General features: G+C 38.5%; 1 protein-coding gene across 4 annotated transcripts in view; it reads left to right on the forward strand.

Annotated features, from left to right (window-relative positions):
* Window positions 1-14,596, forward strand: part of LOC127573092 (neuronal migration protein doublecortin-like) — a 247,615-nt gene that overhangs the window by 93,200 nt on the left and 139,819 nt on the right. For 2 of the 4 annotated variants that reach the window (XM_052020949.1, XM_052020952.1), the window contains exons 3-4: window positions 8,406-8,544; window positions 12,259-12,669. In XM_052020949.1, the coding sequence (XP_051876909.1) occupies window positions 12,297-12,669 (373 nt within the window). In that variant the 5' untranslated portion in view covers window positions 8,406-8,544; window positions 12,259-12,296. The other 2 variants (XM_052020951.1, XM_052020950.1) reach the window with 2 other exon arrangements.

A 14,596-nucleotide genomic window follows, 5' to 3' on the forward strand; every position in this document is an offset into this window, starting at 1 on the left:
TGTTAACTCTGTTTGTCTCTCCTCAAGTGCCAACTGACCTGCTGAGTATTTCTGACACTTTCTGTTTTTATATCAAGCTTGCTTTGCAAAGAGATGTAGAGGCTCAGTTGTTTCTCCTGAACATGTTGTTAACCCTCTTGACCTTGAAGTAAGAGAGAAAGGATTCTCCTGTCCTCACTCTCTAAACATATGCATTGCTAATTTTTGTACCAGCCTGTCCAGAGGCACAGTAGAATTATGGTTATGTTATTGGACTAAAATTCTGAGGTCAGGATTATTGATCAAAAGAAAGAGCTCAAATAACAAATAAATTAATTTAAAATATAACACTTGTCTCAGTAATGGTGGTCACGAAGTTACTAGATGATTGTGAAAACCCAACTGCATCATTATAGTCCTTCTGAGATGTAAATCTGTCATCCTTACCTGGTTTAACTAAAAGTGAGTTCAGATCTCTGAATGTGGTGGATTCCTAGTAGTTCTCTGAAATGGCCTAGCAAGCTAATTTGTTTCAGGAGCAATTAGGCATTTCTGATGATGTCTACATGCTATGAATGACTAGGTTAAAAAAAGTTGTCCACTGCAGTGTACATAGGTAACCACTTGTTGGTATCACATGATATGACCCTTAATACATTTCAGCACATAGAGACAGCAAAGTTACTGCTACTGCCTTCAATGAAGGATGGTCTGATGATAACTCTAGCTCTATTTGCTTATGCTTGCGGCCACAGAAAAGAAACCCGCAGACACTACATTTCCTAAACAGACATTTATAGGTTTCAGCCAGGCAGGAGCCAAACAATATAAGCTGTTTCTGTCTGGTTGCAACCTGATTTACAGTTTAGCATTCTGGTAAACTTTAATGTAAATTTATTCATAGAATCATAGAAAATTTACAACACAGAAGGAGGCCATGCAGCCCATTGTATGAACCATTTAAGTAAAGAACTACCCAACCTAAACTTACCATTCAGCACTAGGTCTTCAGCCCTGAAGGTCATGGATCTTCAAATAAATATCCAGGCACTTTTTAAGTTGCTCTATCTCCCTTTTAGGCAGTGTACTCCAGAGCTCTATCAACCTTTGGATGAAAACTAAATCTTCCCTCATTCTCCTCTGTTCCAAAAGAAAATAACCCCAGCTTATTCAATTTTTACACAAAGTAAAATTTTCCATTTCTGGTAATATCTTCTTAAATTTCCTTTGCACCATCTCTAATGCAAGCACACCTTTCCTGCAATGTACTGACCAGAATCCTAGGCCATACTCAAGCTGTTGTCTAACAAATGATGGATACAGTTCTAGCATAACTTTCTTGTTCTTATATTCTATGCCTTGGCTTAAAAAGGCTTTTAACCACCTTATTGATCTGCTCTTAGAGTCTGAGGACAAACACCGCAAGGTAACTCTCAATATCCTTCCATTTATAGTGCATTCCCTTGCCTTGTTCCACCTCTTCAAGTGCATTACCTCACACTTCTCTAGATACATTCTGTTTGCAACTCTTCTGCCCAACTGACCAATCATGATGCTGGATTTCGACCCAAACTGTGGACAATTTCTTTCTCCTGCAAATACTTCTCAACCCGCTGAGTTTCTCCAGCAGATTGCTTGTTGATCAGTCCATCAGCTTCCTCCTGAGGTTTAAAACTTTCCTCCTCACCATCAACCACATAACCAACTTTTGTATTATCTGCTACTTTCTTTATCTTGTCCCCTACTTAAGTCTACATTATTACCTTATACTACAGACAACAATGATCTGAGTACACAGACCCATGGAACCAAACTGGAATCATCCCTTCAGTCACAAAAATAATTGTAAACTCCTTGCTTCCTGTCACTGAGTCAACTTTGGATTCAACTTTCCACTTTCCCTTGGATTGTAATGTTGTTGCAAATGGAATCTCATTGCCTAAAAAGGGAGGAAGAAGAAGAAACAGCAAACTATAGACCAGTTAATGCAGGCAAGTGGAATTAACATAGCTCGGTATGATGGTCGGCATAGAAGTAGTGGGCCCAAGAGCCTGTTCAATGCTGTACAACTCTATGTCTCTGTGACTCTATGACTCAACAACCTTAAGGTAGCACTGTCCAGAACAGTTAACAGATATTTACACAATGTGCAATTGACTGCTTGCTGTGAGTCATTTTCTCTATCTCCAACTCATTGATTGACGTGATTTTTTTCTGTAAGTATTCTGTTCTAGGAAACTGTCCGTTTCTTTTGATTTAATGCTCATAGATAAGCTGTTTGAAAAGGACTGTGACCTTCATTTGACATGGATGCATGTAAAACCCATCAGAACATGTAATCAGAAGGTCAGAACCAGCAGTTTTACACTGTGTACAATGGAGCCTTTTCTTTTTCTCAGTTAATTTACAATATCACATACCTTAATGTACAAATAACCCCTGGAAATATGATTTCCATCTGCCAATTGATATAAATTGAATGCATTCCTTCATCAGGAAGCTGCTTGTTTTTGTTGCAAATTGCCTATTTTTGAACATAACCTTTCCCTTTACACCTAGCCAAGGATACAAGAAAGCAGAATACGAGAAAAGTTCATTCAACCAATCAAGGTGACTCCATCTTCTCACTAAGTGCAATCTTTCTAATCAATTTATTATATGAAATATTAGTTAACATATAAATATCTGATTTCATGTTGTATTCAGCTGATAATGCATCTTTGAATTGGTTGATTGTCAGTTAGCATCCGAAATTGAAAAATATGCTGATCACCATTGATTCTTTGCTCCATTGTTCCTTGTTAATAAACAGCCCCAAAATGTCAAATCTTCATAATGCATCAGTAGAGAAATAAAGAACAAATATAGAAAGATTAAAATACCTTAAAATATTTGGTTAGGATCAATTTAGTTGAGGAGATAACTACAGAGGGAGTTGTATGTGTTAGGCATTACAGTACATGACTGGAATTGAGGGGTTGTAAAATCTTGGTTATTTTGGAGTCAAAGTGTATTTATAATGTGTCTCCATTCATAACAATCACTTCCTTTGGAGATCATGTAGGGTCCACAATAGGGCAAATTGTGCACTAACTGTTGAGGGAACACACAAGAACATTTATAATGGAAACTGCCAATGCAAACTATTGATAGACTAATTAAGGCAGCCTGCCATTAGTAATGCTCAGCTGGACAGTTTACGTCTCTTGGCTGCTTTACCTACATTGCAGAATAGTTCTTGTACTTCAAACAAATCTTTGTTTTTCAAATTGGATATGTTTTACCATTCAGTTAATAGAAACAGAAAACATTACATAAAAATACAGAATGTCCGATTATTCCTGCCCTCCAACCCTGTTCTGTTTTAAGATTACTCTTGGGTTTGATTCTCTGTGTGTAAGGTCAAGGGAAACTGACTAATATTTACTTATTAATTCATAATTGGCAATACTTACTAATGAAACAAAAGAAGACTTGCATTGATATAAGATCCCTCCTGACTTGAAGACATCCTAAAGCACTTTACAGCCAATGAATTGCTTCTGAGCTGTAACATTGCTGCACTTTGGGAAAAGCAGCAGTGTTATAATAACATGGTTTTAAAAATTGGTTGAGCAATAAATCTCATTTGGAACTTGGGGAGAACATCCATGCTCTTCTTTGAAATAGTACATAGGAACTTTAACATCCATTTGGGAGAATGTATGTGGCCTTGGTTCAATGTCTCATCCGAAAGATCCACCTCAGACAATGATGCACCCTTTCAGTTCTATTCTGGGAAGTTAGCCTAAATTTGAGGCTTAAGTCTCTGGAATTTGATGAATGCACAGCCTTCAGAATCAGTAGTGTGAGCGCTACCACTAAGGTGTAGCTGGCAGCTTACGGCACCCCATACTCACTATTGGAATGGACTATATCTAATTACTTCCACCTCTGTAACATCACCTCAATCCATCCCTGCCTTAATTGATGAAACTTCAGTTATCTCTAGAAATGACTTTAAATCCATTTTTGGCTAAATTGTCATCTTCTGTTCTCTCTTAAGGTTGTTGAAAACCTTGCTGTGTCCTAATTCATATTGTCAGGGTAGCTCAGTGCAACAGTTAGTACAGTTGCTGCCCAATGGCTCCAGTGACTCACACTGAGTCCTGACCATTGGTGCTGTCTTGTGGAGTTTGCATATTCTCCATGACCACATGGGTCTCCTTTGGGTGCTCCAGTTTCCTCCCACATCCCAATGTGGATTGTTAGGTTAATTGACCTCTCTAAATTGCCCCTAGTGTGTAGGTGAGCGGTAAAATCTGGTTGGAGAATAAAGTAGGATTAAGGTAGGATTAGCGTAAACCAACTGCTTGATGGTTAGTCTGGAGCTATGGGTGGAACGGCCTGTTTCCATGTTGTATGAAGTCCAATACACCCACTGAATCTGCATTCACTGACCTACATTGGCTCCCAAGTAAGCAATAATTTCTCACTATTTTTGAATTCCTCACTGGCATCTACCCCCTGCTATTTTATCTTCTTCCAACCTTCCACATAATTGACACTCTTCCATTCCTGGCCTCTTGCTCAGCTCCAGTTTTAATCACATCACCATTGGTGGCCATGCTTTCAGGTTCTGGGGCCTTAAGCTCTGGACTTCCCTAAACCTCTCTGTCTTTCCAGCTCTGCCTCTGGTTTAAGATGTTCCTTAAACTTTACGTCCTTGATCAAGCTTTTGGTCAGCTGATGCAATCTCACTGGCTCTCCACTCTGCATTGAGCACCTAGACAACTGCAAAACACATGTCAGGCTGCTGTTTGTCAATTACAGCTCGGTTTTCAACACCATTATCTCTTTGGTACTAATAACTAAACTTCAAAACCTGGGCTTCTGTACCTCCCTCTGCAACTGGGTCCTCAACTACCTTATCGGGAGACCACAGTCAGTGCGGATGGGTAATATCTCCTCCTCGCTGACTATTAACACAGGTGCACCTCAAGGATATGTGCTTAGCCCACTGCTCTACTCTCTCCACACTCATGACTGTGTGGCTGAGCAGCTTCAACAAAGGCTCTTGCAAATTTCTCCAGATGTACAGTGGAGAGCATTCTTACTGGTTGCATTGCAGCCTGGTATGGAGGCTTCAATGCACAGGATCACAAGAGGCTGCAGAGTATTGTAGACTCAGCCAGCTCCATCATGGGCACAACCCTCCTCACCATCGAGGACATCTTCAAGATGCGGTGCCTCAAGCAGACGGCATCCATCACTAAGGACCCTCACCATCTGGGACATGGCCTCTTTGCATTACTACCATCAGGGAGGAGGTACAGGAGCCTGAAGACCCACACTTAACAATTCAGGAACAGCTTCTTCCCCTCCACCATCATATTTCTGAATGGTCCATGAACCCATGAACACTACCTTGTTATTCTTTTTTTTGCACTACTTATTTATTTTTGTAATTTATAGTAATTTTATGTCTTTGCACAGAACAACAAATATCATGCCCTATAAGTCAGTGATAATAAATCTGATTCTGATACTGAGCTGCCTGAATGTCTTTCTGTGTGTCTCGGGGTCAAATATAGTTCGATAATGTTTCTGAGAAGTACATTGGAAAACTTTACTACACAAAACATGCTATGTATTTTTGTAAAAGGATGTTAGAGCTTCTTTATTTTAAATAAATAAATACATTCATTGAGATAAGAATTTTATATAAACACATTAAGAGTTACACATAAACACATTATGGGGGACTTTTGTTGCCTGTTAATATCACAATATAGTAGAATGTCTCTTTCGAAGTAATGTAGGAAATAAGGTGATGTAATGGGTCCTTATTTGAAGTGACCACAATTTCCCATTAGGCAGTTATGAATGTCATGCTCTGGATCTAGTTCTTAGATATTCCACAGTCCTAGCCTTTCAGACACCCATTTCCAGATGATACAGTGCACTTTCTGCAAAGGCACTTAAAAGACTTCATCCCAGCACATCAGTTCCACTTCATGCATACTTCTTTATTATTGTTCCAAAGAATCTCACACTGAACCATCAGTTTAAGAGTTTAAATTCTTACCACATTTTCTATCTGAATGTTAAACAGTTTAGGAAGCCTTGTTTTGAACATGCTTATATTGTACAGTTATTTTGAGAACCAATTAGTTTGCATCAGGTACAACTTTGGGTCTAAAGGCCCAGTCATTCCCTGAGGAATTTAAAGTGAATGTTCCTCTTTCACATTTTAAGTATTTTGAACACTTTATCTTGGAGCAGGGTAACAACACCCTTAATTGGTCCGGATTTGTCACAAAGCAAAAATATAATTTTACTGCCTAGACTGATGACCCAGCTTTTGGCAGGAACATCCTCTCAATAGTTAGATGTAATCTTTCTTGGCTCCTGCTCATATTCTCAGCTTTGCAGAGATAATGAAATTTATTAACCCTAGTATGTTTGATTTAAACCAGTGTCTACTCTTCAGAGCCTGTTGTGCGATTGCTTTTTGATCCTTTTGTCATGGATGGTTGGACCAATGACCACTCCAACACCCCAGGCTGTTGTGTGTAATTCTGTGACTTGGGACATTGCCTACAGATTGTAAAAAATGCTTCACAGAAATGAATTTCTTGATCCAAACCCTGACATAGAGGCACTAGTTTTCACATTAAGAGCAAATGGAAAAAATAATCAAATATTATGATATAAGAGGCTGGAAGAAATGTTTAAATGTTACAGACAGAGGCTTGTCTTCAGAAAGCTAACAAAAACGTCAACAAATTACTTTAAAAGACAGGTTAATGTTGGTCCATCTTTCTTATTGTTAGGCAAACACACAGAGAATAGCATTCATAACTTCATTATCCAATAACAGATTTTTGTTAAATAGATATTGATCGCTGTGTGAATAAAACGTGACCCCTTTAGGGCCTCATTGGTTGAAACTAAGAAAGAAAAATCTCCACTGCCTTTGCTGTAGTTAGAGATTTCTTTGTAAGATATTAAGCAGGGAGGAAAGAGTCCCTTCCCCTTAACAAATCAGACAATGCATGTTTATTTTATTTAATTCTGATATTGTAAATCTGTTTAAAATTAGAGATTAAAACCTGACACGTGGTGGGAACTGGTTCAGATGGTGGCCACACCTGCATTACAATTAGTATTTAATCGCTGTGCTGCAGAGTCCTGACGGCTTGGTTCATTTCTGCTGACTATGGGACTCCTCCAGGGTCCCAAAGTCCATCTCCTCCTCTGTGAAAGTTACTGTACTCGGCTGAAGGCGGGCAAGATTTCTTGGGGTCAAAAGGTCAACTGCAGTTGGTGGGCATTCAACAGTTGTAAGACAGGCCCAATTATTTTTCTTTGTCCATATTTATTTTTAACAACAACTCAACAAATTAAAAGAAAGTTTTAGTGACTGAAAATGTATACAGGCTAGAACTGAAAATGTGAAATATTACAGCATTCTCATTAGTCAAATCTTCTGACGAAATTAACCCCCCCCAAAATAAATACTGTCTAAGCACAAGCCGCAGCTTCCTCCACCTGCCCCCTCCCCCGTCAAATGATCCGCTGGAGGAGGATGTGGGGGCTACAGAAAAGATAATTAGCTTCCATTACTTGATTAAACAGTACTGGATAACTGTCTTTAATTATGGTGGAAAACGACTTCCCATGTGAGACATAAAGGACCAGTAGCCATTTCAAGACATATTATTGACCATTGCATATGTTTTAGGTCAGGTAGTTTGTCATAAGCATAAGATTACTGAGATGCATTATTCAGTAGAGTGGGTGCAGGTGCTGTTTCAAAATAAGAACATTATCCCTTTACTTGATAAAGTAAAATGTTAGAAATTATGACCCTGTAACTGCACTTCAAAAACCACTTTGAAATGTCACGAAGCCTGTTTTCCCAAAATATCAAGAATAACTCAATCAAAAAGAATTCTAACCCATCAGGGTTATCTTTCAATTAAATGAACTATAATTATTCTGAAAGCAGAGTTTACTGGTTGTGTTTTCTGTATCTTGTTTGATTTAATTGGTTTATATTACACAATACTATGATAGAAGTTTTCACACAAAATGCCAGCTTGTCGAAAAGCAAAGTACTATAAATACTGAAAATATAAAATAAAAATAAAAAAGGGCTGAAAATAACTCAGCAGTTTAGGCATAGAAAGAAGAGGCTTGACGAAAGCTAATTGATCTGAAATGGTAACTGTTTCCCTTTCCCATAGATGCTTCCTGACCTACAGAATATTCCCTGCATTTTCTATTTTTATATTAACTTGTGGATTTGTTTGTGTACTGTTGTTTTATGCATATATATTATATATTATGTAAAATATTTTGATTTGCATTTATTGAACGCCTGCGTTGTTTTTTACACGGGAAACATGAATCTCTTGGGATTAATTGGGTTGTTTCAGTAGAAGACAAACCAGACTCGCGCTAGGACCCAGGGAATCATACATTTCCATCGTGGAGGGTCTGGCCAGCCCGAGCGCAGACAACAAAAGCAGACTTGAATTGTCTCTCTCTCTGCATCCACACCCTACCATACACAGTTTGGTGAGTTGCTTCTTTCCTTAAATAAAAGACTGAGTGGGGAAAATCCGCAATCTGTATCTATCTCCGTGTAAATAGATGTATATACACTGCTGTTGTAACACTTTTATCGAGCTCGGGTTTGACATTCTGCAGTAAGATATAGACGCGATGTGAATTGAGAAAATTGGGAGGTGATTTGTTTCAGTGTCTCTGCAACTGATATATGGAGACGGTAAGAATTTTCAAATTCTATTATACATGCCGTGCTCATTCTCAGACGTGTGGTATTTTCTCGCCTTCTAAATATTCATTCCACAGTATTTTGCAGGATTAGCAGATACGTTTCCCATTCAGACCATTATGAATACATTCTGCAGATTAGCAATTACGAACAATAGTACTTTCCCTTCAACTATGCCGCAACATTCTATATGTTATATAATTGTATGAAGAATTATATCCCATCATACATGAAGTCCCCCCTCTTTAAATGGAAGTAGCATTTTTTCTTTACCTATCCGATGTTTGATAAATCACACCAATGTATCCCTTTGTTAACATGCCTTTGATAGTAACTGTTCAGAGGGCTTTTTAATGATTCATTTATCGCGCCTTTGTTAACAAGTGTTTAGTATGAGTCCTCCGTGTGGTGTGCTTATTCTCCTTTTCGATGCACAGCAGTTTATGAATTATGCATTTTATTTGTACCCCGTTATACCATATGCACTGTTCATTACGAGGAGAAGCCCTTCCCCAGACATTGTTACCTTAAGGCACGGGGTCAGAATTGCCGTTTGTCTTGGAGGTTTCTGCTTACCACAGGGAGTAAACGTTTCTGTTCCAACGTTTTTTTTTCCAGAAAAATCGTGTTTTACTGTTAGGTCAATTTTGAAGGTCGGTTGGAGCTGGAATAGATACGACTTGTTTTAGTAATTTTGTTTTGTAACGAAGGGATGATGTCATTTTGGGATGATCTGTACCTCCTCAGTGCAGCCTCTCAGATTTGGCGCAGCACAGGTCAGCTCATCCACGCTTCTACAGCAGTTCTACCTCAGCTCCAACCTCGGTGCAGCAGCGTAACATTCCCATTTGCCACACTGGCAGTCTCGGGGGGTTATCTCGATGGACCCATGGCACTAAATGATGTCCTTGGGGATTTAATGGTCACTTGGAACAAGGTGAGGTTCATCAGTCACTTATCCTGCAGTGGTGGCAGCTTTTGTCCATGAGTGAATTGGTCATGAATTCTTGCATTGCAATACAAAAAAGAAGTCTGGCTTTGGATCTATAGTTATTTATTTCTTCTAACCACAATTTAGCAGCTTTCTGAATCATTCATTGTTGATTGCACTATTGGCGGGAAAGGATGATAATGGTTTCATTATTAGGATGATTATTAAAACTGATTTTATTTTTCTGCATTCTGATGAGTCAAAAAGCTGATATATTAACTTCCTTTCTCCACAGATGCTGCTTGAACTGTTGAGTATTTTCAACATTCTGAATTCAGATTTCCAGTATCTGCATCCATGTTTTTTTTAAACAAGAAAGCTCAGTCTTATTGGGAATTAATGCCCACATTTCCAATCTAGAGAGGGAGTAATATCACTTAGAATTCCCACTTGGTTCTCCATTTAGAGAGTGCATGTTTGTTGAGTGGAAGATTGTGGTTGTTCTTCCATTTCATTAACTTATCTGCCCATTCACCATGACAGAGAATAGATACTAGAATGTTGTTAGTAGGATGTTCAGTTCCAATGATATCCAATTAGCAAACTGTCCTTAGGACGGGGAAAACAAAGCAAGGGAATAATGTTAAATTATGATGGTAGGGTCTTCAATCCCAATAACAAGTCCCAAAGATGTTAAGTGCAATCAGTACTGTAAATTTTAGACTGTAAATTTTTGATTAAAGGAACAATGCTGCTTTTGGCCTGAGAATATGTTGAGAAGAAGCCAAGGAGATTTCCATCATGATATTGCATACAAGTTATAAAATCTTGGGTGTTTGCAATATGGACTGTGTAATTATGTCTCTCACCTTGAATGAGCTGTGGGGAGAAAAAATGAATTTTAATGTCTACATGGAAGTAAAATATTTAATTACCATTTATACATTTGGGCAAGAAAAAAAGTATCCTGCTCAACTGTATAAATGGTAATTTATTGTATTTTGTACTTTATACATTTTATTTAAATGCAGGGATTAAAATTCACAATAGGTCCATGGTCCATACCACTACCTTGGGTTGCAAAGATGGTAGTTAAATTTAGCATATTGGCCATCAGGCCTCACTCAACAAGTTTCTTTGTGCCCTTAAGACTTTGTAGATAACTGCTTGCTTTTGACTTTAGGATGAGCAGAATTAAACTCAATCCAATATTGAGGGAGTGCTGTACTGTTGGAGAAGATGCAGTTAGGATGAAGTGTTCATCTAACCCTCATGTTAGGTGAAGTGGGGTTAGTGGGTAGTAGATACACCAGGTGACCTGGTCAGTATTATCTTCTCAACCATCATTACCAAAAACAGATTAAATGGCCATATTTATCAGCTCTTTAAATGGGACAATTCATAGGTTGTCAGGTTTGTGTACCTGGCAATGGTGCCTTGACTTCAAAAGTATTGCCTTCTTTACATAGTGCCATGAAATATACCTAATTCCCCTGGTGCTGTATAATAAGTGAAGGTTTGTTTCTTGCTGAACTGGAATTATTCTAATGTTTCATTTTTGTGAAATGGCAATTTTGGGTCAAGACGAATGAAAAATCTTTCGGGAAAGTTCCAGATAGGGCTAAGCTCAGGGTTCCAACCTTTTTTTTAATTGGTAATGTATTTGTACTTAAAGACTACTCTGAAACTAATTATTTATTAATGTTGGTGAACCAGAAATGTGAAGGGATTGTACTGGAATTTTAGGCTGGAGAGCATTGGTGGAAATGTGATTGGTATACAGTGGTCTGCTTGTAGATTGATTATGGATTGCTTCAGTTCCCTGGAGTTTGAAAATTGAGTCACCACACTCAAAGGTTCAGTCCTATAACACATTCCTTTCTGCACTCTCATCATAATAGCAAAAACACTTACAAGGGAATGTTCCTATTTATCTCAAGACAATCCATTAACTGTTGAGTTAATTAGTATTTTTCTATTACAAGATGATACTGTACAAGGTAGAAAAAAAAGTTTCATTTAGAATTATAAAACTTCAAAAAAAAATGTAGATGAATGACCAGAAGAGAAGTTCTTAAATTGGTTTACTGAATTTTGTTTTTGTCCATTTAGTACTGGAGAATGGAATGCTTCAACAGTTAGGAATTGAGTATCAGCGATAGAACTGTTAGATTCAATGCAGGTAAAGCTCCCTCTACTGTATGCTAGTGATATAGTTCAGTACCAACCCATTGCCCCTGTGTAATCTTACTATTTCTAATTCTAGCCTATTGTGGTTTTCAAGTAAGATGATCATTATTTTCGGCATGCAGGGAACACAGTAGACTTATGAATGTCCATCAATTCTCAGGAAAGATCAAATAGATGGATATCATGGATGAATAAAGTTGGGGGCCAATGATCCCTCCCCAACTTTAACAGATGTTCCTTGTGGATGGAAAACAGACACTTAAATTGGTGTTATGAATGAGGGCTGTAGGGCAATTAGAAGCCAAAGGCCATGTATTTTCCAGATTTCATGAGCTCTTACTATGATTCATGTTGAAGCCTATGTCTTTTGCAGGTCTGTTTGATCTTCCACTCTGACGAATTAACCGAAGCATGTTCCAAGACAAAGAGCTGGATTTTGGCCATTTTGATGAAAGGGACAAGACACGTTATTCAAAGGGTTCAAGGATGAATGGTTTGCCCAGCCCCACACATAGTGCTCATTGCAGTTTCTATCGCACCCGAACCTTGCAAGCCCTTACCACCGAGAAGAAAGCCAAGAAGGTCCGTTTCTACCGTAATGGGGACCGGTACTTCAAGGGCATCGTGTACGCAATATCTGCTGACCGCTTCCGTTCCTTTGATGCTCTGCTAGCAGATCTGACCCGAACCCTGTCTGATAATGTGAACCTGCCTCAGGGAGTTCGCATTATCTTTACCATTGATGGACTTGGGAAGATCACCAGCCTTGATGAACTGGAGGAAGGTTAGTACCTGGTGACTGTAGTCTATGGCCAGATCTTCTTTTCCTTTGCTTCCTTCAGTTTTGTTCTCTTTTTGGTTACTGAATAACTAAGTATGGTAACAATGCAACCCATGCATTGAGGTTTGGTCTTATGATCTGATTTTGTTGAAGTTTTCCTGATTTAACTAAACAAAATCCATTGGCTTGAATTTAGAAGGCAAGGTCCTCATAGATGGTTAACTTATTAAAAAAAATTATAGTGCTTCTTTATCATCCAGGATTTTGACAGGTCTTCTCACTTGTCTCTGTCTCAGGTCTTCTCACCATCCCTACCCCTGCCCTTGTCTTGTTGATGTTCCTTCCTTGCAAATGTTAAGTTGCAAATGTTCCAATCTCCTTAGCAGAATTATCACCAGGTATGGGGGGGAAAATAGTCAAGAGATTGAGTTGTGTAACCATTGATCCCTTCTGTGAAGTTAGGCATAGGAAAGGCAATTTTTATCTTGCCTTTCATCCCTTAATAATATGGAGTTGGAATTGGGTGTGGTAAAATTTCTATAAAGCAGTTCTTGATACTTCTAGGAAGCATTTAAATAGTCATTGTTGGAATTAACCCATCAACCATTTCTTATTTCCATCATTGTGGAGTTGATCAGCAGTAGTAGGAATAGTTTCCTTGGCTGCCTTTTGACTGATACATGGGAATAGTATCTTGCTGTCAGCAGGGAGTGACACCAGCATTGCATCATTTACTGTTTGGGTGACTAAACTGCCATTGTACACCCAGCAGCAGCTGTGATATAATTCCTTTCGACATGCCGCCGTGCCCAATACATTCCTCACTGTAAGGAATAGAGTTAGCAGAAATATTAATAGCCCTCCTTCATAAAACTAGTTAGTTAATACCCTGGATTTGATAGTAAAACAGCAAAAAACTTCCCAAGCATAACAATTTGTGACAAATGGAGCTTGCTGAGGAGTTGTCATAAATGAGCCTTTTGTTGTGATTAAAGACTGGAAACTAACCATCTTCAAAAGTTCTTTGGGGTCAACCTAGTGTGTCCAGAATCTCTTTGAATCTGCACTTGCCTTTGGGCAACAAAGCCTTTCCTCCTGCCTCATTTCACTTGGAGCTCCTGATTTAATCCCTCAATATAATAATACATTGCTTGTTTAACTGTGTGCTTTCATGGTTGTGTGCATAGTTGAGGAATGATATTAAAAGTGAGAAGAAGTGGGTTGATTATTAGCAGTAGAAGACGCAAACACCAATACTGACTGAACAGATACTTTCTAGTACCTTAGTATTCACTGCAATCCATCAATTCAAATGGTGTGTTAATAACTAATAATTTCACATGTTAAAACTATCCTAATGATTAAGAGCCATTTCATGTTAATTTGGGTTTCACATAACATTTGATAATTGAAGTTCACAACAAAGGCATGCCCATCAAAATTCAGTCTGCAAAGACGCACAGTGAATCCAGTGTGACCTATACATACTGTAATGTCATAAGTCTTATTATATTTGGCTTGCTATATAGGGAGTGCTGGCCTGAAGCCCAAATACCACTTCTTTGCCAAGTCTTTAGAAAAGTTTTTTTTGATGTGCCCTAGACATGTGTGTGCACTAGTTTCTCACAGATAAGAAACCAAAGTATGAACAGGATATGAATTTCTCAGCAGCACAATGTAAGTGGCATTAATCTGGTTTGTGTTATTAGTTCATCCTACATCATCCCCAAATTAGCAGGTTGAAATCTATATTGAATTAGGTAGTTAATGGGCACTCAGCAGTCTTGAAGATGTAGTGAACTGGTAGAGACTGACTACATTATTCCGGCAATTTTTGGCTTTGGACCCACATCTGCAGATTCCAGTAGCACCAGAGGCCTGAATTACTCCATCTGCTAGCACGAGACCTGCCCTCCAATGGATCTTCATT

This window comes from Pristis pectinata, chromosome 8 (genome assembly GCF_009764475.1).
Source record: "Pristis pectinata isolate sPriPec2 chromosome 8, sPriPec2.1.pri, whole genome shotgun sequence".
NCBI lineage: Eukaryota > Metazoa > Chordata > Chondrichthyes > Rhinopristiformes > Pristidae > Pristis > Pristis pectinata.